The following is a 26,136-nucleotide window of genomic DNA, read 5'->3' on the forward strand; positions in this document are numbered from 1 at the left end:
AGCTGAGACTAAAAGCCCACCATGCCAAGCTGGATTGAAGCACGGACTAGCATGCACAAGACCCAGGGCTGGAAACAAAGGTGGTAGGGGGAACTCTGGGGACTCACTTGCTTAATTGCAGCTCTCTTACTAAGTGCAAGAGTGGGGCTATGGGTGGACTAGGCTGGGCAAAGGTGCAGCATGCATCAACATGCATGCTGAGAGTGGGCCAGATTGCACTACGCTGCAGCATCTACTGTTGCTTGTGAGAGCCATAATGAGTATGGGATAGATAGGCCAGGCTAGATTGCAGCACCCACTGGGTCACATGATAGCTGGATCACGGGGTAGGCCAGGCTAGGCTAGGATAGAGCACCTATCAGTGAAAGCTGGAATGGGAGTGCAAGCTAGTGGGGCTAGGCTACAGTACCTGCTGGTGAGGGCCAGGACCGTGGGCCAGTTATGTAGTCTAGCAGCAGCACTTGCCAGCACATGTGAGATCCACTGACGGGAGGAGGCCTGGTAGTGGAACTTGGGAAACTCCTCTGCTAGGCCACAGCTCCTGCTGGTGAGTATGAGATCCAGTGCTGGAGGCCAGCCAGTTCAGGCTGAGCTACAGCACCTGTTGGCATGAGTGTGTGCCAGGTCTGGACGTGGGCAGGGCAAGGTCAGGCCACAGCACACCCAAATGAGAACCAGGATGGGATTTCAAAATAGCTAAGTATGGATTTTAAATGTGCTCACCATCTCAAGCATATATTAAATAATGTCAAACCAAGGAAATATATGCAGTAAACCACATTATCATCACGAAGGTTTTAAGCCAAAGTAAAATGTGCGTTTCACTACATTATTACCTTACAGTTTAACTTCTTTACAGCTACCAAGTTTTTAAATGGTAAATTCTCAAAAACATGCATGTTCTACAGATTTGCTGCACAGAGGAGCAATCATTTGTGACAGATAAAACTCATTTGTGACACTAGCACCTGCCACCAGAGTGTGAAACGGAGTCCTCGCTGCTCTGCTTCTTTTCCAGCTCCCTGCTAATACACCTAAGAAGGCAGCACTTCAATCTGCCACCATTTCGGAGCCCCCACAGGGCTCAGGACTCTGGGCTCCTGGCTCTGGACTGGCCAAGTTCTAGCCATTGCAGATATTTTCAGAATGAACCAGAGGATGGAAGAGCTCACTCTTTCTATTTCTGTCACTCCCCTTTTCTGTCATTCTGCCCTGCAAATAAACAGTAGTTTTTTAAAAATGTATTTGAGTGCAGTGGTGTATTCTAATCCTCAGTCTGAGGTGCTGGCAGCTCATATGGAAACTGATTTGAATCCTGGCTACTCCACTTACAATTCAGCTCCCTGTTCATGGTCAGGGAAAGCACTGTAAGATGATCCAAGGCCTTGGGCCCCTGCACCCACATGGCAGACCCAGAGGAACTTCCAGACTCTCAGCTTCAGACCAGCCCCACTCCGGCCATTAAGGCCCGTTGGGGAGAGAGCCAACTGATGGAAGATCTCCTTCTGTCTCTCCATCTTTCCCGCTTTAACTCTAACTTTCAAGTAAAATAAATTGTAAAAAAAAAAAAATTTTTTTTTTAAATCCATCTGAGTTTACCTATATCTTGGACCTACCCCAATCAGGAAAAAACAGAAATGGCATCAAATATTGAACTAAATATTCTGGCATTTGTTAAGACGAAATTCCGCAGTGGGCATTTGGAGCAGCAGTTAAGACATTGCTTAGGGATTAGGGCTTTTGTGCAGTGTAAGAAAACATTGATTTGCGACTCACATCCCAGATCAGAGGACCTCAGACCACTACCACTTTTTGTTCAGTTTCTTGCTAACGTGCTTCAGAGGCAGAAGATGATGACCCAGGTATTTTGATTCCTACCACTCATGGAAGACTCAACAGAGCTGCCGCTTCCTGACTTTGGCCGGCCTAGACTCAGCTCTTGTGGGAATTTGAGGAGTAAATCAGAAGATGGAAGACATTTCTTTCCCTCTTTCTGTCACTCCATCTTTCAAATAAATAAATTTTTCTTTTTCAAAATAGTTCTTTGGAATACCTCTATCCCATATTGAAATGATCTGGTTCAAGCCTCAGGTCGGCTCCTACTGTTCTCTCCCGCTTCTTGCTAATGCAAACCTTGGGCAGTTGCAGGTACAGCTTAAGTCTTTGGGTATTTGCCACTCAAGTGAGTTCCAGATTCCTGGCTTTGGCCTGACCCAGCCGCAGCTACTGCAGGTATTTGCAGAGGGAACAAAGGGGATAAAAACTAGCACTTCCCCTACACCTCAATCCTTCCCACCCTGATCCACCACGTAATCATTATAAAAAATAAAATTTATGTTAAAAATCAGCTAGCGCTTTGTTCACTCACTCAAGTGTGTTCTTTCTCTTTTAAGTAAGATAAAATTCTATCTGTATAACAGAAAACCATTACATAGAAGTAGCAGTTTGAGGATATCTTTTAATTGCACTTCAATGGCATTCCATCATGTAAAATAAAGTCCTAATAATATAGCTTGCAAAGACTTTCAGAATCTACTCCTACTCTCCTCAAACTCAACCTGTTGATCATTAGAATTTAGGCCCTGATTCAGTAGTCTGTGTGAGATCTGAGAATCCCTTTGCTAATTCCTCAGATTCACTGTCAAAAATGAAGGCTAAGTTCACACCTCACAACTCTCCACACCTCAGACTGGGTGAGTTTCCGCTCTTGCCCAGCCGCCACGTTCCTCCATTCTCTGTGTCCTTCTACGCCTTGCTCTTCAGCCTACAGCTTCCTCCTCACCTGTTCCTACTCTATTAGAGGGTTGGTTCAAACACTGCAGATATTCCAGGCACATACAGGTGCTGCTTTTTGCATGTTCCGAGGCCCTTAATCTGTTATAACCATATCCCTCCCTGTCAGACGCTGAGTCTCAATAAACGCTTTTCAGGTCACAAGCCACTAAGGCATCAAACTTCTCTATCGATTTGAAATAATGGTTACTACAATCACTTCAATTCTGTAACATTTTAAGGTAATAGCCAACAAAAAGATAATCTCTTATCAAATAATACTTCAAAATTAAAGTAAAATGTCACACTATTTTATGAGATATTGACTTCACTGCTGAAAAAAGTTAATGTCACATCATTATGGACTATAAAGGCCAAAATGAAGATTATACTACGACACTCCTTTAGTAAATATTTAAAGAAAATATAGGAATGGCAGTAAACTTGTAAAATACGTTTCCCTTTTAAATTTATGACTTTATTATACTTTCAAAACACATGCCAGAGCAGTACTCTAAATCAGAAGTTTCATGACTCACCTTCCTCATCTATCCATTTCATGGTGAAAAGCTGTTCATTGTCGAAAGAACACATGTCTCGAACCTCACTGCAAAGCCCTTCAAAGGATATGGAAGGTTCAAAATGTGTTATCATGATATCTCTGAAAAACAAACCAAGTTAGAAATTGGTTAACACCAATAATGCTATACATATTACTGAACACCTGACAATTTGCTAGGTTTCAGTTATTTTTTGTTTAACATCATGCATTATTTCCTCCAGTAAACTATATCCAAACAACAACAACAACAAATACACACAGATACTAATTTTACTTTAATCTCTCCTACTTAGGAAGTCTACCCTAAGTGTCCTAATAGACACGAAGTTTGCTTTAACGGAATTTGTCAAGATCTGAGGCTGGGAGTGTGCCTGGTAGGGAAACCGTGGGCACTTTGCTGCTAGGCTCAGTTTCCACTGGTGAACATGACAGGGATGGAGGCAGGCCACGCTGGAGAAAGTGGCAGCATCGGCTGGCATATGTGTAAGCTGCAGCACCCATGGGGTGTATAAGATCCAATGGATGCAGGACAGGACAGGCTACAGCAAATGCAGGCATGTGCAAAAACTGGTGCTGGGGGCAGGCCTGGTGGAGGTTATGGGGATCACCCTAACTGGGCCACAGCAGCCATCTCTGTGTGTGAGGACCATGGCTGTAGTAGGCTAGGGTAGCTGGGCCATAGCCTCTCCTGGTTCATGGGAGAGATTGGACTGGGGCAGAACTGCCCAGGCAGCTGCATCCACCCATGTGTGCACTGGTTGGTACAGGTGACAGAGTGAACCAGACCCTGTATTCAAGAGTAATGTCTGAGGTCACCCCAGGTGAAGTTTCTTCGGGGACTCCCCAATTAGACCATTGGACTCAAATCTCAGTCACAGAAAAATCACAAGATATGTGGTCTGACCTTGGAGCACATAGTGGGAGAAGGCCTCAACAGCTACTGATGCCCATGCAGTGGACAACATGCCCAGAAGCACAAGGAAAACATGGCAGCCAGGTCATCCAGGCCGGCAGAGGCCATCAAGTACCTCATCAGAAGATGGAAAGCAGAACAGGTTGGACCACTCTCCTGGCCAAGCTTTGCAGCAAATGTCTGGGTGTGTGCATGCAGTACGGTGGACTTGGTCAGCCGACAGACTTCGGAAAGATTTTCTCAACAAAGGTGACAACATCTCAGAGCTTTTAAAACCACTCAAGTAACACCCTCAGAACGTTCTTCCTCCATCAGGATCTCTAAGGCATCATCAAACAACCGTCCCCAGACTCCCTATTACTGATGTAGTTAGACAAGAAGTGGCCCTCTTCCCCTTCCCTACCAGGGGACAAAGGAGAAAAGAACTGAAACACTTATCCTAGCCATATTCCTCCATACCTAGGCCATTCCCACCCCAAACAGAGCCCCACATGAACATGCATCCTTCTCAACTACAATACTAAAAATAAAATTTAAAAACTTTTTTTTTAAAGATTTATTTATTTATTGCAAAGTCAGATATACAGAGAGGAGGAGAGACAGAGAGGAAAATCTTCCGTCCGATGATTCACGCCCCAAGTGAGTGCAACAGCTGATGCTATGCTGATCAGAAGCCAGGATCCAGGAGCTTCTTCCAGGTATCCCACATGGGTGCAGGGTCCCAAAGCTTTGGGCCATCTTCAACTGCCTTCCCAGGCCACAAGCAGGGAGCTGGATGGGAAGTGGAGCTGCTGGGATAAGAACAGGCGCCCATATGGGATCCCGGTGAGTTTGAGAACTTTAGCTGTTAGGCCATGCCACCGGGCCCAAATTTAAAAACTTTTAAATGTTATTTGTCAGAAGCATACTCCTTTTAAAAACGTATTTATTTATTCTTAAGATCAGTTACAAACCCAGCTATCCCACTCCTAGGAATATACCCCCAAAAAATTAAAGCTACATATGAGAAGGGGATCTATAATCCTATATTTACAGCAACACTATCTACAGTAGCAAAGACATGGAGACAACCTAGATGCCCATCCAAAGAGGAGTGACTAAAGAAATTGTGGTACATCTATTCCACGGAATATTAATCAGCCATTAAAAAAAAATCAAATTTTACAATTTGCAACTAGATAGTCCCAACAAGAGACCATTATGCTCAGTGAAATAAGCAAATCACAAAGAGAAATACCATATGTTCTAATATAAGGAATCCATCATGCAAACTGGAATGCATAGTGGTGGAGTAATGGAAACTACCATGTCCAGATATTTTACAATGTAACAGGGATCTCTGCTTAAAACAAAAGATGGATTCCCAGTGAAAGTGTTACATGTAACTAGACAAGGGGAGGATGAACTGCCTGACATTGTCTGTACCAGCAATGCCGGGGCACACTTTCCTAGCAGACTAATGGAATTGTAACTCCTTATGAAGAGTAGTGACATTATGGGAAAAATCAACTGGGGGAGGGGAATCCCAGACTATACAGAACTGTACAATAAATTTCAAAAATGAAAATGAAAAAAAAAAAGTCAGTTAAAGACAGAGAGGAAAATCAGATAAGGAGATTCTTTCCAAACTGCTAGTTCACTCCCCAGATGTGACATGAACTATTGTTCCTACGGGATGCCAACATTGCAGAGTGTGGCTTTACTCGCTACACCACAATGCCAGTCCCCGAAACTCACTCTCAATTGTGAGATTCAACTAAACAGATCAACAGTTCTTTAACTGATAAACTCCTGCTTTACATCCTATTGAAATGTTTTGGTGACATTCCTCCAAAAAGTCTACCTTTCATCCAAGAGACGGCCTTTCTGCCATGCTGTCCCCACTGATGTTGACCTACACAGATTAACCACCCAAGTCTGCTTATCATTCTTTCTATGGCATAATATTTACATCTCAAGCCTCTATTTTCACTTCTTCCCAAAAATGATTTTGAAGTTTCTCATATTTTAACATAGGTTCAAATAAAAGGAACTGACATAGATGTATATGCCCTTTAGATCAGTGTCAAACACTAACATTTAATTAAATTCATCTAGAAGCTGTTCAGTATAGAACTTAAAATTGTAAAAAATTTTAAAGATTTATTTTTATTGGAAAGGCAGTTTTACAAAGAGAAGGAGGAACAAAAAGAATGATCTTTCTGCTTTGAAAGGCTTTTAACTGTCCTGAGCTGCTTTCCAGGCCACAGGCAGGGGACCTATATGGGAAGTGGAACAGCTGGGACACGAACCAGACCCCTTTGTTATCTGCACACTTTTAAGATGAGGATTTAGCCACTGAGCCATTGCACCATGGCCAAAACCATAAAATATGTAAAAGTAGCTTCCAAAGAAGCTACTCCAAAGAACTCTGAAAAGGCTCCCAATAACTTAATTTCCATAGAGCAGCCACAGTGGTTTTTCTCTTGGAAAGATTTGCTTATTTGGAAATCAGAGCTGATTGCTTCTCAGCCTTTTGGCTAAGATCAAGTGTGGAAATCAGAGCTGAGAGGCAAAGGGAGGAATTGAAGGAGGGATGGAGGGAGGGAGGGCGAGAGAAAGATATATTTCATCTCTGGTTCACTCCCCAAGCGGCCACAAAGACCAAAGCAGAGGCAGACTGAAGCCACGAGGTTCATTCAAGTCTCCCGCCTGTGGAGGACAGGGACCCAAACACTTGGACCACCTTCAGCTGCTTTTCCCAGGCCATCAGCAGGGGAGCTGGAACAGAAGTAAAGCAGCGAGGACAGGGATCTATGTCTATATGGGATCCTGATACAGCAGGTGGCAGCTTTACAGCCCATACCACAATAACACTCCACAGTGATTCATTCAAGTGCAAAAGTAGATGGAATGACTTAATTTCAAGTTATATAGTGATTCTTACGTATCAGATTTTGCATTAAGGATTGTAAATTTTAATATAGCTCATTTCCTTCCTCTTGATTTTTTAACAAATAGCCTTCTTTTATTTTTTTACTGATTTATTTATTTGAGAAAAAGATTATCCATTTACTGGTACACAAACAGCCAGGGCTCGGCCAGACCAAGCTAGGAGCGAGAAACTCAACCACACAGGTCTCCCACATGGGTAGCCAGAACCAAAGTACTTGAGCCATCACCTGCTGCCTCCCAGGGTGCCGACTGGAACCAGACTGAAGTGAAGACAGGACTGAAACTCAGGCATCAAAGAGATGTGGGCTTCCCAACTAGGTGGCTTTAACCAGCGTCACCACAATATCCACCACAAAGTTATTTAATTTGAAAAGGAGAGAGAGACACAAGGTGGGAGACAGAGTGACTTTTCTAACACCTGCAGAGAATGCACAGGCAGGAAGTTGGAAGGAGCCAGGAAAGGGACCTGTCTTTCTGACAAGGGACATGCGTATCTTAATTACTAGGCCTATCAGCTGTCCCTTTCCTGTTTTAATCTCTGCAAATGCCTCATCTGGCACGCAGAGTAACCTCAAAAAGTCCTAGAAGGTCTGCAAGGCCCTGTGCAAACTGGTTCTGCCTATTTCTCCTACCACTGATAAAGTGTACAGTGCATCTTCTATCCCGAGTACAATGTTAAATTTAATAAAAGCATGATTTGGTTTTCTTCACTACATTCCTACTGACCAATGCAATGTGTAACACAGAAGGAGAGCCAAAGAAAAAAGTAGCAGGAGGAAAGCAAGAAAGCAGCACACTAGGAACTGTCCACAGACAAGGGTGGTCAGAACACAGAACAGAGAACAAGGAATCAAAAATTTTACTCAACTACAAAAACAACTGAGCTGCACTCCTTAAGAGAGACACAGGGACAAAAAAAAAAGGGAGGGGAGGGGTGCAGAGGAGGGCCCAGCATGATGGCGCAAGTGCTTAATCCTCCACCAGATCCCACATGGGTACTAGCTTACATCCAGCTGTTCCACCTCCCATTCAGCTCCCTGCTTGTAGCCTGGGAAAGAAGTAGAGGAAAACCTTGGAACCCTGCACCACCATGGGAACCTGGAAGAAGCTCCTGGCTCCTGGCTTCAGATTGCCTCAGCTCTGGCCATGGAGGCCAAATGGAGAGTGAACCACCAGATGAAAGATCTCTCTGCCTTTCCAATAAGAATAAGCAAATATTTAAAAAAAAAAAAAGTAGAAGGAGGAGGAGGTGGAGGAGGAGGAGGTGGAGAAGGAGGAAGCAGAGGAGGAGGAGGTGGAGGAGGTGGAGGAGGAGGAGGAGGAGGGGAGGGAGGAGGAGGGGGAGGAGGAGGGGAGGAGGGGAGGAGGAGAGGAGGAGGGGGGGAGGAGGGGGGGAGGAGGGGGGGAGGAGGGGGGGAGGAGGAGGGGAGGAGGGGAGGGGAGGAGGAGGGGAGGAGGAGGAGGGGAGGAGGGGGAGGAGGGGAGGGGAGGAGGAGGGGGAGGAGGGAGGAGGGGGGAGGAGGAGGGGGGAGGAGGGGAGGGGAGGAGGAGGGAGGAGGGGGAGGAGGAGGGGAGGAGGAGGAGGGAGGGGAGGGGGAGGAGGAGGAGGGGAGGGAGGAGGGGAGGAGGAGGGGGGAGGAGGAGGAGGAGGGAGGAGGGGGGAGGGGAGGAGGGAGGAGGGGAGGAGGAGGAGGGGAGGGGAGGAGGGGAGGGAGGGGGAGGAGAGGGAGGAGGAGGAGGAGGGAGGGGAGGGAGGAGGAGGAGGGGAGGAGGGGAGGGAGGAGGGGGGGGGGAGGGGAGGAGGGGAGGGGAGGGGAGGAGGGGAGGGGAGGAGGGGAGGGAGGAGGGAGGGGAGGGGAGGAGGGAGGAGGGGGGGGAGGGGAGGAGGGGAGGGGAGGAGGGGGAGGAGGGAGGGGAGGAGGGAGGGAGGGGAGGAGGAGGGGGAGGGGAGGAGGGGGAGGAGGGAGGGGAGGGGAGGGAGGGAGGGGGAGGAGGGGAGGAGGGGGAGGAGGAGGAGGGAGGGGAGGAGGGGGGAGGGAGGAGGAGGGGAGGAGGAGGGGGAGGAGGGGAGGGAGGAGGGAGGGAGGAGGGGGAGGGAGGAGGGGGAGGAGGGAGGGGAGGGGAGGGAGGAGGAGGGGGGAGGAGGAGGGGAGGGGAGGAGGGGAGGAGGAGGAGGAGGAGGGAGGGGAGGGAGGAGGAGGGGGGAGGAGGGGAGGGAGGGGAGGAGGGGAGGGAGGGGAGGAGGAGGGGAGGGGAGGGAGGGAGGAGGGGAGGAGGAGGAGGGGAGGGAGGAGGGGAGGAGGGAGGGGAGGAGGAGGAGGGGAGGAGGGGAGGGAGGGGAGGGGAGGAGGAGGGGAGGAGGGGAGGAGGGGAGGAGGAGGGAGGAGGAGGGGAGGGGGAGGAGGGGGAGGAGGGGAGGAGGGAGGAGGAGGAGGGGAGGGGAGGAGGGGAGGGAGGAGGAGGGGAGGGAGGGGAGGAGGGGAGGGGAGGAGGGAGGGGGAGGGAGGAGGGAGGAGGGAGGGGGAGGAGGAGGAGGGGGGGAGGAGGAGGAGGGGAGGGGAGGAGGAGGAGGGGGAGGGAGGGGAGGGGAGGGAGGAGGGAGGGAGGGAGGAGGGGAGGGGAGGAGGGAGGGAGGAGGGAGGGAGGAGGAGGAGGGAGGAGGGGAGGAGGGAGGAGGGGAGGGAGGGAGGAGGGAGGAGGAGGAGGGAGGGAGGAGGGAGGAGGAGGGGAGGAGGAGGGGGAGGAGGAGGAGGGGGAGGAGGGGAGGAGGGGGAGGAGGAGGGAGGAGGAGGGGGAGGGAGGAGGGGAGGAGGGAGGGGAGGAGGAGGAGGAGGGGAGGGAGGAGGGGGGAGGGAGGGGAGGAGGAGGGAGGGGAGGAGGGGAGGAGGAGGGAGGGGAGGGGAGGAGAGGGAGGAGGGGAGGAGGGGAGGGGAGGAGGAGGGGAGGAGGAGGAGGAGGAGGGAGGGGAGGGGAGGAGAGGAGGGGAGGGAGGAGGGAGGAGGAGGGGAGGAGGGGAGGAGGGGAGGAGGAGGGGGGAGGGGAGGAGGAGGGAGGAGGGGAGGAGGGGGGAGGGGAGGAGGAGGGGAGGAGGGAGGAGGGGAGGAGGAGGAGGGGAGGAGGAGGAGGGGAGGAGGAGGAGGGAGGGGAGGAGGGGGAGGAGGAGGAGGGAGGGAGGAGGGGAGGAGGAGGGGAGGAGGGAGGGAGGGGAGGAGGGAGGAGGGGGAGGAGGAGGGAGGAGGGAGGGAGGAGGAGGAGGAGGGGGAGGAGGAGGAGGGGGAGGGGAGGAGGGGAGGGAGGAGGAGGAGGAGGGAGGGGAGGAGGAGGGGAGGAGGGAGGGGGGAGGAGGAGGAGGAGGGGAGGGAGGGAGGAGGGGAGGAGGAGGGAGGGGGGAGGAGGGGAGGAGGGAGGAGGGGGGAGGAGGAGGGGAGGAGGGGAGGGAGGGGGAGGAGGAGGAGGGGAGGGAGGGGAGGAGGGAGGGGAGGGGAGGGGAGGAGGGAGGGAGGAGGAGGGGGAGGAGGGGAGGGAGGAGGGGAGGAGGGAGGAGGGGAGGGGAGGGGAGGGAGGAGGAGGAGGGAGGGGAGGAGGGGAGGGGGAGGAGGGAGGAGGGGAGGGAGGGGAGGAGGGGAGGGAGGGAGGAGGGGAGGAGGAGGGGAGGGAGGGAGGAGGGGAGGAGGAGGGAGGGGAGGAGGGGAGGAGGAGGGGAGGGGAGGAGGAGGGGGAGGGGAGGAGGAGGGAGGAGGGAGGGGAGGAGGAGGGAGGAGGAGGAGGGGAGGAGGGGGAGAGGGGAGGAGGAGGGAGGAGGGAGGGGAGGAGGGGGAGGGAGGGGGAGGAGGGAGGAGGGGGGAGGAGGAGGAGGGAGAGGAGGGAGGGGAGGAGGAGGGGGAGGGAGGAGGAGGGGAGGAGGAGGGGGAGGGAGGGGAGGAGGGGGAGGGGAGGGGAGGAGGGGAGGGAGGAGGGGGAGGGGAGGAGGAGGAGGGAGGAGGGGAGGGAGAGGGAGGGGGGGAGGAGGGGGAGGGGAGGAGGGAGGAGGAGGGCAAAGGGGAGGAGGGCAAAGGGGAGGAGGGCAAAGGGGAGGAGGGGGGAGGGGAGGGGAGGAGGAGGAGGGAGGAGGGGAGGGAGGAGGGGAGGAGGGGAGGAGGAGGAGGGAGGAGGGGAGGAGGGAGGGGAGGGAGGGGAGGAGGGGGGAGGGAGGGGAGGAGGAGGGGAGGGAGGAGGAGGGGGAGGGAGGGGAGGGGGAGAGGGGAGGAGGGGAGGAGGGGAGGAGGAGGGGGAGGGGAGGGAGGAGGAGGGGAGGGAGGAGGGGGAGGAGGGGGGAGGAGGAGGAGGGGGGAGGGGAGGAGGAGGGGAGGGGAGGGAGGAGGAGGAGGAGGGAGGGAGGGGAGGAGGGGAGGGAGGGGGGGGGGGAGGGAGGAGGAGGGGAGGAGGAGGGAGGGGAGGGAGGAGGGGAGGGGAGGAGGGAGGGGAGGGAGGGGGAGGGGAGGAGGAGGAGGAGGGGAGGAGGGGGGGGAGGAGGGAGGGGAGGAGGGGGAGGGGAGGAGGAGGTGGAGGAGGAGGTGGAGGAGGAGGAGGAGGTGGAGGAGGTGGAGGAGGAGGAGGTGGAGGAGGTGGAGGAGGAGGAGGTGGAGGAGGTGGTGGAGGAGGTGGAGGAGGAGGAGGTGGAGGAGGTGGAGGAGGAGGTGGAGGAGGTGGAGGAGGAGGTGGAGGAGGAGGAGGTGGAGGAAGTGGAGGAGGAGGAGGTGGAGGAGGTGGTGGAGGAGGAGGAGGTGGAGGAGGAGGTGGAGGAGGTGGAGGAGGAGGTGGAGGAGGTGGAGGAGGAGGAGGTGGAGGAGGTGGTGGAGGAGGTGGAGGAGGAGGAGGTGGAGGAGGTGGAGGAGGAGGTGGAGGAGGAGGAGGAGGAGGAGGATGAGGTGGAGGTAGAGGAGGTGGAGGAGGAGGAGGTGGAGGTAGAGGAGGTGGAGGAGTAGGAGGTGGAGGAGGAGGTGGGAGAGGAGGAGGACAGGGAGGACTTGTGGCCACAACTGTGATCCAGAAAAATAAGCCTCCACCTGAACCACTGGGATCCCATAGGAGCACCAGTGGAGTCCTGGTTGCTCCATTTCCAATCCAGCTCCCAAATAAGGTGCCTGAAAAAGAGCAGGAGATGGCCTAAGAGTTCAGGTCCCCACCAGTTATTTAGGAGACACGGATGGAAATCCTGGCCCTGGTCCTGGCCTGGCCTAGGACTGATTACTGCAGCTATTCGAGCAGTAAACCAGCAGACGGAAGACATTGCTCTCTCTCCACCGTCACTCTTCCAAATCAATAAAAAAACATTTTCCAAAGTCACTGCGATGGCGCAGTGGTTAAAGTCCTCGCCTTGAACATGCCAGGATCCCATATGGGCGCCGTTTCTGACCCCGAAAGCCCTGCTTCCCATCCAGCTCCCAAGCTGTGGCCTAGGAAAGCAGTTGAGGATGGCCCAAAGCCTTGGGACCCTGCAACCACGTGGGAGACCCGGAAGAGGCTCCTGGCTCCTGGCTTCAGATCAGCTCAGCACCGGCCGTTGTGGTTACTTGGGGAATGAACCATCGGATGGAAGATCTTCCTCTCTGTCTCTCCTCCTCTCTGTATATCCGCCTTTCAAATAAAAATAAATAAATCTTAAAAAAAAATCAGAACAAGGATGTTCTCCTACAATTCCTTAAGAAGAATGAACTTTTCTACCTTAATATTGAAACACTTTATACATTTTAACTTATAAGTGACATTTTACATTAAAAATTAATTTCATAATAAAATCTCTTCACTTGAAAGCTAAAAGGACTTACCATTCAGAGCACTCTAGTTCATTTTCTGTTTAGCCACTTTCCCTAATCTCTAGTCCTACCCTCATGATCTCTTTTAATTGTTTTTTCTTTTTTATTGTTTACTGTGTCTGCTGATCATTAGGAATTTAGTATTGTATTACCTTTGGTTTAGCTCTTGCAATTTTATTTACAACTAATATTCCTTCTACTATTTTTATTAGTTTTTAAAAGATGTATTTCTTTTTATAGGAAAGTCAGATAGATAAAGAGGAGGAGAGACAGAGAGGAAGAACTTCCATCTGCTGAATCATTTCCCCAAGTGGCCGCAAATGCCAGAGAAGAGCCAGTCTGAAGCCAGGAGCCAGGAGCTCTTTCGGGTCTCCCACACGGGTGCAGGGTCCCAAGGCTTTGGGCCGCCCATATGAGACAGAAGATCTTTCTCTCTGTATATCTGAATTTCTAATAAAAATAAAAAGGCCATTTTGGGCCCTTGGGGAGTGAACCATAAATCTGTCTTTCCAATAAAAATAAATCTTAAAAAAAAAAAAAGATTTTGGATTTAAAAAAAAGTTCTCTGTGCCTCTAAAATAAGTAAAACCTTAATACATTTTACATATTTATCAGGACATACAAGTATTTTTACAACACCTGTGTAATCTTTACAAGTGTGAAAGCACACACCCTTAGGAGACCTAATGAAGGAACAATGTTTTATCAACTACCATTCTTTAAGTTCCAGAACTAAAATATTCAAAGGAGTTTTATATAAACACCTATCAAATAATTGAAAAAGTACCATGTTCACAACATTTCGCAATCACCAGATGATTACAACAGTACCAAAGCTAAAAATGAACTGAAATATTAAAATTAAACTCTGAAGGTATAAAATAAATTATGTACAGGTGATTTTTCCAGGTTTATCTTCAAGCATTAGCATAAATTATTTTACCATAAATAAGCATAATTTACTTAACTAATCTCCAATAGATTACACTTTCCATTTCCAAAAAGACTGCCAAAATGTGTAAATTTAAATAGTCTTATCTGAATTTGGAATTTTAAAAAGGCTTTTTTCATTTTTATAATTTGCTATAGGGTTTCAGAATACGGTGTATTAGGCATCCACTGTTCCTATATTTTAACACAAAATCTAAAGATTTCCTTGAGATAATTTTCTTTTTTTTTTTAAGATTTATTTATTTTTTTTTTATTGGAAAGGTGGATATACAGAGAGGAGAGACAGGGAGGAAGATCTTCCGTCCGATGGTTCACTCCCCAAGTGAGTGCAACAGCTGCTGCTGAGTCAATCCAAAGCCAAGAGCCTTTTTTGGGTCTCCCACGCAGGTACAGGGTCCCAAAGTGTTAGGCTGTCTGCGACTGAATTCCCAGGCCACAGGCAGGGAGCTGGATGGGAAGTGAGGCTGCCGGGATTAGAACCAGCGCTCATATGCGATCCTGGCATGTTTAAGGTGAGGACCTTAACCACTCCACTGTCGTGCCGAGCCCGAGATCATTTTCTTTTAAAAGCAAAACCCAAAAGGGACAGGTGTTTGTCCCGGTGGATAGGAGATCACTTGGTGTGCCCATAGCCCCTGTCAGTGTTCCTCATTTGTTTTTCAGCTCTCTGGCATCCACTCTTTCCTCAATACTGTATATCCGAGCAGGCAGCAAGTAATGGTTCAAGTATTTGGGTGCCTATATGGGTATTCCCAAATGGATTTCCAGTCCCCTGGCTCAACCCTAGGTTATTGTGCATAGCTTGGCAGTGAACCAGAAAATGAAAAATCTGTCTTCTCTGTCTCTACTTCAAATGAAATGAGAAATAAATTATTATAATGTTCCCCCTTCAAAAATAAAGAACTGGGCTCGGCACAGTAGCCTAGTGGCTGAAGTCCTCGCCTTGCACGTGCCAAGATCCCATATCGGCATCAGTTCTAATCCTGGCTGTCCCACTTCCTATCCAGCTCCTTGCTTGTGGCCTGTGAAAGCAGTTAAGGGTGGCCCAAAGCCTTGGGACCCTGCACCCACGTGGGAGATCAAGAAGAGGCTCTGGAATTCTGCCTTCGGATTGGCACAGCTCTGGCCATTGCAGCCACTTCGGGAATGAATCAAGTGACAGAAGATCTTCCTCTCTGTCTCTTCCACTCTATGCATATCTGACTTTCCAATAAAAATAAAATAAAAGCTTGAATGTCCAGATCCAAATTCTATAAAGAACAAAGAATTGCATTTGTCCTTCTTTCATCTCCATATAACCTTTTCTCCTAAATTAAGTATAGTCTATTCATTACAAAAATATGTGTTTGCAATCACCAATATAATACTAGGTTTAGGCATGACTAATGTCCATTGATAGGAAAACACTGGGTGGCATTTGGCTTTGTGCACAGTGAGTTAGGTTATCAGCCCCAGTTTGAGTCCTGGCTGCTCTGCTTCCAGTCCAGCTTCCTGCTAATGCATCTGCAAAGGCAGTGGCAAATGGCCCAGTACTGGGGTCCCTGCCACCTGCTTGGGAAGCTCAAATGGAGCTCCAGCCTCCTGGCTTTGGCCTAACTCGCTCTTGGTCACTGCAATCATTTGGGTAGGGAGCCAATGGCTGGAAGATTTCTGTCACTCTGAATTTCAAATAAATATAGTAATTTTTTTTTAGAGATTTATTTATTTTTTGCAAAGTCAGATATACAGAGAGGAGGAAAGACAGAGAGGAAGATCTTCCATCCGTTGATTCACTCCCCAAGTGAGTGCAATGGCCGATGCTATGCTGATCCAAAGCCAGGAACCAGGAACCTCTTCTGGGTATCCTGCACGGGTGCAGGGTCCCAAGGCTTTGGGCTGTCCTCGACTGCTTTCCCAGGCCACAAGCAGGGAGCTGGATGGGAAGTGGGGCTGCCAGGATTAAAACTGGCGCACATATGGGATCCCAGCGTGTTCAAGGTGAGGACTTTAGCCGCTAGGCCATGCCGCCGGACCTAATTTTTAATAACAAAATTGGGTAAAGGAGTCTGAAGATACAGAATATTCGTTTAATCCTAAGGTATCAAGACTCCAAATTAATCTTACTTTTTAAAAAAAAAAAAGCGTTTTTAATTTTTAAAAAATCAGAGTCATAGAAAACAAACTGAGGTAATACCTGTAAAATACTAATCTGAAAATACAGCAACAGAAAATGTTTAAAAAGTCTTGTCAATGCAGAAAAGGAAAAAAAAAAATTCCCCTGAAGTTTAACTCAGAGCTTTGTGCCGTCATCAGTTCTCAATATTATGATCTACAAACATCTTCCTGAAAACACTGCTGTGAAAAGGAAATAAAAGAGCAAGACACTTCTCACAATTCTTTAGTAAAAGATGAAAGATGTATTCGATCTGAAGAGAAACCAGAGTATATCTCACAACTCTTCAGAATGCAAGTAACTTCTATACTCACACATTCCAAAGGTGGAAGAGAAACCTGGGTATTTCTGAAGACAGTGTATGAAATTGTTCTCACTATGATTATACCTCACGGAGATTACTGCTATAGTTCTGCACTGTCTGGAAAATCCTCTTATCTTTAAGATAAGAAAAAGATGCAGTGCTCAGTTCTTTGCTGAGCTGCCGCTCTGTCCTATCAGATGTACTCCCCCCATTTAACTTCTCTAGCTTGCTCATCACTATTTTTAATCACAGCTTATTTCTTTCTTAGGCAAAGACAAGACCCGCTGAACTGTCCTCTCCAAGAAAGGGGACCAGGATTGAGAAACTGGCTGTCCCATGGGACCGTCCATGAAGAAATACAGTTTGAGGGTTCAGCGCAATAGCCTAGCGGCTAAAGTCCTCGCCTTGAACACACCAGGATCCCATATGGGTGCCAGTTCTTATCCCAACAGCCCTGCTTCCCCATCCAGCTCCCTGCACCTGCACAGGAGACCCAGAAGAAGCACGAGGCTACTGGCTTCAGATTGGCTAGGCTCTGGCCATTGCCACCAATTGGGGAGTGAATCAACGGACACAAGATGTTCCTCTCTGTCTCCTCCTCTCTTGTGTATTTGCCCTTCAATAAAAATAAATAAATGTTGAAGAAGAAGGAGAAAGAAGAAAAAAGAAGAAAGAAGAAGAAGAAGAAAGAAGAAAATAATACAGTTTAATTCCCAGATCTTATAGCTTGGGTCCAGTGCAGGAGCTTAGTGGCTAAAGTCCTCGTCTTTACACCCATCGGGCTCCCATATGGGTGCTGGTTCTAATCCCAGCTGCTCTACTTCCCATCCAGCTCCCTGGTTGCGCCCTAGGAAAACAGTACAGAATCGCCCAAAGCCTTGGGACCCTGCACCCACATGGAAGGCTGAGAAGAAATTCCTGGCTCCTCGCTCCAGATCTGCTCAGTTCCAGCCACTGTGGCCATTTAGAGAGTGAACCAGCAGATAGAAATTTTTTCTGTCTCTCCTTCTCTCTGTAATTATGATTTTCCAATAATCCAATAAAAATTAACAAATCTTAAATGGTTATGAGGCGGGACTTTCAGCCCATGGGGTAAGATGGTGTAACTGTGCTGTTGTTAGTTTTCTCCAAGGCTACCTTCAAATACCATAGGATACAAGAAAAGAGTATCACAAGCAGCTAGCTCTATGTCCACCACGTAGCAGCTCGAAGGAGATACAGAAGATGAACTTTCCCCATGTTGCCTCCACAAGCTCATGGGTCAATGCTCTTCAGTGGGCAATGTTAAGGGAGCCAGATACACAATAGCCTGGGTGTGTAAGGAGGAAAGAAGGAAAACTGAAAAGTTTGTGTGGACGGATGAGGAAAGCTTGCAAGTCTTGGGAGCAGAGCAGCTTGACATAGCTAAAGCATTGCTTCTACTCAATAACCTTGCTGAGCAGGTCTCTAACGTGGCTGAATGAAGGAAGAAACGTACCTAACAAACCAACACTCATTCATCCAGAGTCTTGCCACCTCTCCACGGGCAGTTTAAGGGAAATCTTCCCTTCCCTTCCCCACTGGGACTATTAAGAAGTGCTTAATATCCTCCCTAGCCAAATCCCACACAGGGGGTGGAGTAAGAAAAACACAGGATCCCTATCTAGGTCCATAAACACTGGTCTGAATGCATTCTGGGTATCAGCTCTTTCCTCAGGCATCACCTGCTTGACAAGGCGTACTGCTCCTAATTAAATTTTGCTACCTCACTAAAAAAAAAAAAAAAACCTAGAGTTGGCATTGTGGCAATATAAGTAACACTGCCACCTGCAATGCCAGCATCCCACATGGGCCAACTAATATCCCAACTGCTCCACTTCTGATTCAGCTCTCTAATAATACCTTGGGAAGAGCAGCAGAAAATGGCCTAAGTGTTTTTGGCACTGTTACGCTCTGGGAGACCAAGATGAAGCTCTAGGCTTCAGCCTTGCTCAGACTGGCCATTGGAATCATCTGGGGGGTTGAAGCACTGGATGGAAGACCTCTCTCTCTGTTAATCCCTTCAAAATACATCAATCTTAAAAAAGAAGAAGGGAATTCGTCCTTGGGGATTGGATGGACAGATCTCTCAGCAATGTGGCGGCTGCTGGAGGCATCTGAGCCAGGTCAGACTCAATGCTTGGTGGTGAGCGCTGCAAAGTGGTGGGTGAATCTGGGGCTTCCCTGGACACCCAGCAGCAAGCTCTAGGCTCTTGAGGGGGTGGACATCCATGGATAAGGCCACTGTACATGCAGGTAAGGAATGAATCCTCAGGCACTCCCAGTGACAGGGCCACTGTACTTGCAGGTAAGTGAGGGTTCTGAGACCTGGTGGTTTGGAGGGGAGAGTCCGCAAGATCTGTATGGGTCAGAATGATACACCATCCCACGTGGGATTCCTGAGTAGGGCTTGTAAGCATGGAACATTGCTGACCACCACATGCCAGTCCACACAAAAACTAGGGCTGGGGGCCTGTCTAGCAGGACTAGATACCAGTACAAGACTGAATGTTGGAACAGAGGATGGGTCACATTAGGCAGAGGCATGTCACCAACCAGAACGCAAGAGAGAAACAGGTCCGGGGGTAGATTCTGTGACAGATATGTGGACCCAACCCTGTGGAAATACAAGTCCCATTGGTTAGTTCAAGAGCTAGGGTGATGATGGGCTCAGCTGGGTGTGACCATGGAACCTGCCACACTCATGGGTACAGGGACTGAAAATAGTCTGGGCAGGACCAGGGTGCAGCACCCGCATGTACATCCTACAATGGCGTGGGGCAGGCTGGGCTACAACATTCACCAGCTCATACTAGGTCAAGATGGAGGGGCAGGCTAAGCCAGGCAAGGGACTAGCACCGCTGGCATGCATGAGGTCTGGGTCTGGGAGTGGGCTGAGTGGGGGAATTTGGGAAATTCCCATAGTGGATCACAGCTCCCACTGGTGAGCACGTGGTCCAGGCCTAGAAGTCCGGCAAGCTGGGCAAAGCAGCTGCATCTGTTGGCTACTATGCAGGTTGGTTTTGGAAGGGGCAAAATGGGCAGGGCTGAGCAAACCTTAGCTCACTGGCAACTGCAGAAACCAGGCTGAAGCGCAGGTCAGGCTGAGCTAGGCAATCACACCTACCTGTTTGCATGAGCCAGGGGAGCAGACTGAGTAGGGTCAGGTTCCAGCACCCACCAGCAAGATGTGGGACTAGGGGTAGGCCGGGTCAGGCCAGACTACAGCATCCAAAGAAAAAGGAAATGACAGGTAAGGGACTAGGCCAAGCTGGGTCAGAACAACCACTGGCACACATGAGATCTGTGGCAGTGAACAGGCCTGGTTAGGGAGCTGAGGGGATGCTCAGGCTGGGTTGTAGCTCCCACTGGTGAATGAGAAGGCCAGAGTGGGGACTACTGTCTGGTCTGAACATGACTGCAGTGTCCGTCGACACAAGTGTGGGCTGCGTCTGGGGTGCACCAGACAGACTGGACCTGTCTGCTGCACATATTGGCAAACATGGGAACCAAGGCAAGGGGCAGGCCTGGTGGGAGTTACTATGGGTAACTCAGACTAGGTTGCCGCTCCCACGGCTGTACGTGAAGGCAAAGTGCGTGGTGGACAGGAGTGGGCTGGCTCCAACACCCAATGGTTTGTATAAAAGACAGAGCTGGAGACAGAACTGACCCAGCAATTGCAACCACCAATGTATTGATAAGCCGACCGGGGCAACGGACTGTGCCAGACCCTGTAACTGGCAGGCACACACAAGAATCTGGTCTGGGATCACTTTAGACGAAGGTTCGTTGGGAATCTCCCCAATTGAACTGCCAGACTCAGAACCCCAACCACGGAGAGAACTGCAGGTTCCACGGTCTGACCATGCAATGCATATGTCAGAGCTGGGCCTCCTCAGTGACTTAGACGGAGCAGTGGACAGCACATCCAGGTGCACAAGAATGATATGGCAGTACATTGCAGTCTGCAGAGACTACCTGGTAGAAGATGGAGGACAGAACAAATTGATCGAACACCCCAGCCAAGTACTGGCAGTGAATATCTGGGCAAATGGAGACTCTAAGGTGAACTACGGCAGCAAGTGGAGTCTGGAGAGATTTCATCATACTTGGAGTGGAGAGACTGGCAGCAATTCTGAACAGTTCAACTATCAAAACTTCTTGAGCAGGACCCTCAGAGCATGCCCCACATAGGGGACCCTGGGATGGTGTCAGGTGGTTGTCCTTCACCCCAGAGTACAGAGGCCTTTGGGAGGATGGGTGTGGCTTCTCTCCTTATCCTACCCTTCCCCCAGATACAGGAAGGAAAAAAAGAGAATGTGGAAATGGTGATCTCACCCACCTTCCTATAGTCCTTGACCCTTATCACTCTAATCAACTATGTAAAAACCATCAAAAATTTTTAAAAATAATAAAATAAAACAAAATAAAATACAGCCCAGTGTGGTAGCCTAGCGGCTAAATTCCTCACCTTGCACATGACAGGATCCCATATGGGTGCCAGTTCTAATCCTGGTGGCTCTGCTTCCCATCCAGCTCCCTGCTTGTGGCCTCTAAAAGTAGTTGAGGGCGGCTCAAAGCCTTGGAACCCTGCACCTGCGTGGGAGACCTGGAGGAAGTTCCTGGCTCCTAGCTTCAGATCGGTGCAGCTCGGACTGTTGTAACCACTTAGGTTATCAACAGACAAAAGATCTTCCTCTCTGTCTCCCCTCTTCTCTGTATATCTCACTTTCCAATAAAAATAAATAAATCTTTTTTAAAAAGGCATAAAAGAGGAATATACAGTGGTGTAGCAAGCTAAGCCTCAGCCTGTGGCTATATGGGTGCCGGTTCCAGTCCTGGCTACTATGCTTCCAATAAAATTCCCTGCTAATATGCCCGGGAAAGTAGTGGGAAATGGCTCAAGGCCTTAAGCTCCTGTATGCACGTGGGAGACCCAGAAGCAACTCCAGACTCCTGGCTCCCAGTTCCACTGATGCAGCCACTGGCGAAGTGAACTAGCAAATGAAGATCTCTGTCTGTCCTTCTCTCTCTGTAACTCTGCTTTTCCAATAAGTTAATTCATATTTTTTAAAAAAGAGGAAAACCGGGCCCGGCGCGGTGGCGCAAGTGGTTAAAGGTCCTCGCCTTGCACCCCCGGGATCCCATATGGGCGCCGGTTCTAATCCCGGCAGCCCCGCTTCCCTTCCAGCTCCCTGCCTGTGGCCTGGGAAGGCAGTCGAGGACGGCCCAAAGCTTTGGGAACCTGCACCCGCGTGGGAGACCCGGAAGAGGCTCCTGGCTTCGGATCGGCATAGTATCGGCCCGTTGCGCTCACTTGGGGAGTGAATCATCGGACGGAAGATCTTCCTCTCTGTCTCTCCTCCTCTCTGTATATCCGCCTTTCCAATGAAAAAATAATAAAAATAAATCTTTAAAAAAAAAAGAGGAAAACCTATTACTAATAGATGACCTCTACCTATAAATTCTAAGAAAGCAAAAATAAAACAACCAGTTCAACTTAAATATTAGAAAAAGTGGGTTAGGGATATGATGCAATAAGATTATGGGAATAAATGAACTCATTCATAAAACCAATAAGGTTATAAAACCTATTAGAATAAACTTGAGAAATGTGCAAAACCTACTAATGGGAGTTGTAATATAAACTGTTAATGAGAAACATAAAAAAATGAATGAATATACATACCACATATTTATAAGGCCAAGATAAATACTATAATATTTTCAATCCTCAAATTAATCCATAAAAGCAGTGCAATTCAAATCAAATTGACAATATAATTTTTTAACCTAAATGATTGCCAAAAAATTCATCTGGGAGAGAAAATATGGAGAATAGCCAAGTAAAATTAGGAATAGAAGCTTGGCAAAATGATTCTATAATGTAAGTAATAAAATCAATGGTGGTATGTGTAAAAATAAATGCCTGCTGAAAATCAATGAACTAGAAAACACCTAGTCACATTGTAAGAGATTCTAAATATAACAAAACTGCTCTTTCACTCATAGAAGAAACCCCTTAAAAATGGTTTTAGTGGGGCCCAGCACAATGCCTAGTGGCTAAAACCTTACTTTGCATGTACTGGGATCCTATATGGGCACCGGTTCATATGTCGGCAGCTCCACTTTCCATCCAGGCCCAAAGCTTTGGGACTCTACACTCATGGGAGAACCCCAGAAGCTCCTGGCTCCTGGCTACAGATTAGCTCAGCTCCAGCAGTTGTGACCACCTGGGGAGTGAACCAGTGGACAGTACATCTTCCTTTCTGTTTCTCCTTCTCTGTATATTTACCTTTTCAATAAAAATACATAAATCTTTCTTAAAAATTGGGTTAGTGGAACAGGCATGTGGCACTGCAGGGTTAAGCTGCAGCTTGAGAAGCCTGCATTCCATGTCACAGTGCCTAATTCAAGTTCAGACTACACTGTATGTCTGGTTGAGTTTCCTGCTAATATGCCTGGGAAGACAGCAGATGACTGTCCAAGCACTTTAGTTCTTGCAACCTCCAAGAGAGGCCTAGAAAGAGTTCCTAGCTCCTGACCTTGGCCTGGTCCAGTCCCCATGGTTGCAGAATGGGGGAAGTGAACCAAGACACAGAAGAACTGTCTCTGTCCCTCTCTGACTCTTTTTTTCCCAATATTTCATTTACTTTTATTGAAAAGGCAGATTCACAGAGAAAACAAGAAACAGAAAGAAATATCTTCTACCCCCTGGCTCACTCCCCAAGTGTCTGCCACCTCCAGAGCTGAGCTGATCTGAAGCCAAGAGCCAGGAGCTTCTTCTGGATCTCCCATGCAAGGTTCAGGGTGCCAAGGTTTTGGGCCATCCTTGACTGCTTTCCCAGGCCACAGCAGGGAGCTGGATGGGAAGTGGAGCAGCCAAGACATGAACCAGCGCCCATATGGAACCCCGGTGCATACAAGGCAAGGATTATAGCCACTAGGTTACCACGCTAGGCCTCCTGTGCCTTTCAACTAAATAAAACTTTCTCTTAAAAGATTTATTTTTACTTTCACTTGAAAACCAAAGTTACAGAGAGAATGAGATCTTCCATCTGTTGCTTCATTCCCCAAATGGCCACAATGGCCATAGTTAAACAAATCCAAATCCAGGAGCCAAGAGCTTGTGCCCAGTCTCCCATGTGGGTGCAGAGCGCCCGGCATATGAACCAGTACCGATACGGGATGCCCAGTGCCAAAGGCAAAAGGTTAGCCTACTATGCCACAGCACCAGCCACAAACAGGCATCCCATATGAGTGTCAGTTCAAGTCCAGTCTTCCCCACCTCTGATCCAGCTTCATTAAGGCGTGGAAAAGCATGGAGGATAGCCTAAGTGTTTGGGTCACTGCCACTCACCTAGAGAGACCTGGAAGAATTTTTTTTGCTCCTAGTTTCAGCCTAGCAACAAACCTGTCATTTTGATCGTTAGGGGAATGAACCAGCAATGGAAGTTCTGTCTTTCCCTATCACCTCGCCTTTCAAACAAATAAAACAAATAAATCTTTAAAACATACATTTTTGGGGGAAAAAAAAAAGTAAACTGTATCAATATGTGACAAATGCCTAAATCCAAAACTACCAGATTTATTGAAATTACAATCCCTTAAAAAGCTGTATGATCGTAGGGAAACAGAATGTTTTCAGACGAAAAACCTATCTAAGAAATCAAACCCAGAAGTCACAGGAGAAAAAATGACAGATTTAATTATATAAAAATAAAAAATAGCAGAAAAGCAACAGATTGGGGAGATGCTGGAAACTTTAATCAAACATCAAACATCAACGTTCCAACAGCAAATTAATAAGGAAAATAATACAGGGAAAAATGAGTAAAAAAGATATGGCAACAATCTCGAGGAAATAAATTATCAGCAGTATATATAAATACACAATTTTTGCCAATCTGATCGGCAAAAATTCAAAAGACAGCCTGCAGTGAAAGCCTAAGGAAGGGGCCTCACGCCGGCTGTCGAGGACGTACGAAGTGTCAAGAGGACAATAGTAATTTTTAAAATATCTTCCATCATTTTTGCAAGTGCCTGAGAAAGCAGAAGACGGTACAAATACTTGGGTTTCTATTACCTCAGCAGGAGACAGGGATGCAGTTCCTGGCTCCTGACCTTAGCCTAGCTCAGACCTGGTCAGAGTACTCACATGGGGAGTGAATCAATGAACAGAAGATCTCTTTGGCACTATGGCTTTCAAATAAAATCTTGGGGAAAAAAAAAAAAAGCTTTCGTGCCCTGTCTTTGGGATCTGTATTTGGTCGCTGGTAACATTTCTGCTTCCATCATATTTCCTAGCCACATTCTAACATAAGCTAAGCTGATGTTTGCCACACAATAACTATTTTTCAGTTAAGTTTGGACATTCTTATCAAAATAACTGTGAGAAGGCAGACACTGTGGTCCAGTTGGCAAGCCCACTGCCTACAGTGCCAGCATCCCAAATGGGCACCAGTTCGAGTCCCAGCTGCACCGATTCTGATCCAGCTCCCTTCTGGTGTGCCTGGGAAAGCAGAAGATGATCCGGTCCTTGGGCTCCGGCACCCACCTGGGAGACCAGGAAGAACCTCCTGGCATCGGACCAGTTCATCTCCCTGCCTCTCCTCTCTATAACTCTGCTTTTCAATTGTTTTAAGTAAATATTTTTGTTTGTCTTAACAACAACAACAACAACAAAAAACCTTGGGAGAACCTAAAACTCTATTGTTTCAGCTGTTGAACCACCTGCTCTCACAGTGTCTTCCTTCTGTATTCCCCAGCCTCTCTCGGACAAGAAACATGAGTTTTCAGGCTCCTCTCCAGACAGACAATAAATATTTCACTCATCTTAGTCCTGCCCTCTAAAATCTCCAATAGAGCCACAGCATCTTTTCCATCTCTTGACTTTTTCAAAAGCCTCCAAACTAGTCTCACCCACCACAAATCCATCCATGCTAATTCCCAAAGAAATCTAAAATGCAAATCTGAACTTTCGACCTCTCGTTTTAAAATCTTCCCCAATGACAAGTTTGAGGCGTACATTATGACATTCTTTTTTTTTAAGATTTGTTTATTTATTGGAAAGTCAGATATACAGAGAGGAGGAGAGACAGAGAGGAAGATCTTCCATCCGATGATTCACTCCCCAAGTGAGCCACAACGGCCGGTGCTATGCCAATCCAAGGCCAGGAGACAGGAACTTCTTCCAGGTCTCCCACACGGGTGCAGGGTCCCAAGGTTTTGGGCCGTTCTTGACTTCTTTCCCAGCCCACAAGCAGGGAGCTGGATGGGAAATGGAGCTGCCGGGATTAGAACCGGCACCCATATGGGATCCTGGCACGTTCAAGGCGAGGACTTTAGCCGCTAGGCCACGCCACCCGGCCCACATTGTGACATTCTAATACCTTCAGGATATAGCCCTGGGAACCTACTTAGGCACACTTCCTCTCAGTGCCTACCTCACACTGTACAGTCCAATAAGGAAAGAAAATGAGACAATCAAACTCAAGAACGAAAAGAAAGAGAGAAAGAGGGCCTGGCACTGTAGTCTAGTGGCTAAAGTCCTCGCTTTGAATGCGCTGGGATCCCATATGGGTACCAGTTTGTGTCCTGGCAGCTCCACTTCCCATCCAGCTTCCTGCTTGTGGCCTGGGAAAGCAGTAAAGGATGGCCCAAAGCCTTGGTACCTGCAACTGCATGGAAAACCTGGAAGAAGCTCCTGGCTCCTGGCTTCAGATTGGCACAGTT

At 48.6% G+C, this 26,136-nt stretch overlaps 1 protein-coding gene across 1 annotated transcript in view; it reads right to left on the minus strand.

The window, feature by feature from the left end:
- The window catches only part of PRKCI (protein kinase C iota), a 93,726-nt gene that overhangs the window by 62,606 nt on the left and 4,984 nt on the right, over positions 1–26,136 (minus strand). Inside the window, exon 2 of the mRNA XM_041002664.1 lies at positions 3,312–3,433. Coding sequence (XP_040858598.1) covers positions 3,312–3,433 — 122 coding nt within the window. The remainder of the gene's footprint in view (positions 1–3,311; positions 3,434–26,136) is intronic.

This window comes from Ochotona curzoniae, unplaced genomic scaffold, assembly GCF_017591425.1.
Source record: "Ochotona curzoniae isolate NIBS_2020 unplaced genomic scaffold, NIBS_Ocur_1.0 scaffold_2587, whole genome shotgun sequence".
In the NCBI taxonomy this organism is placed as follows: Eukaryota; Metazoa; Chordata; class Mammalia; order Lagomorpha; family Ochotonidae; genus Ochotona; species Ochotona curzoniae.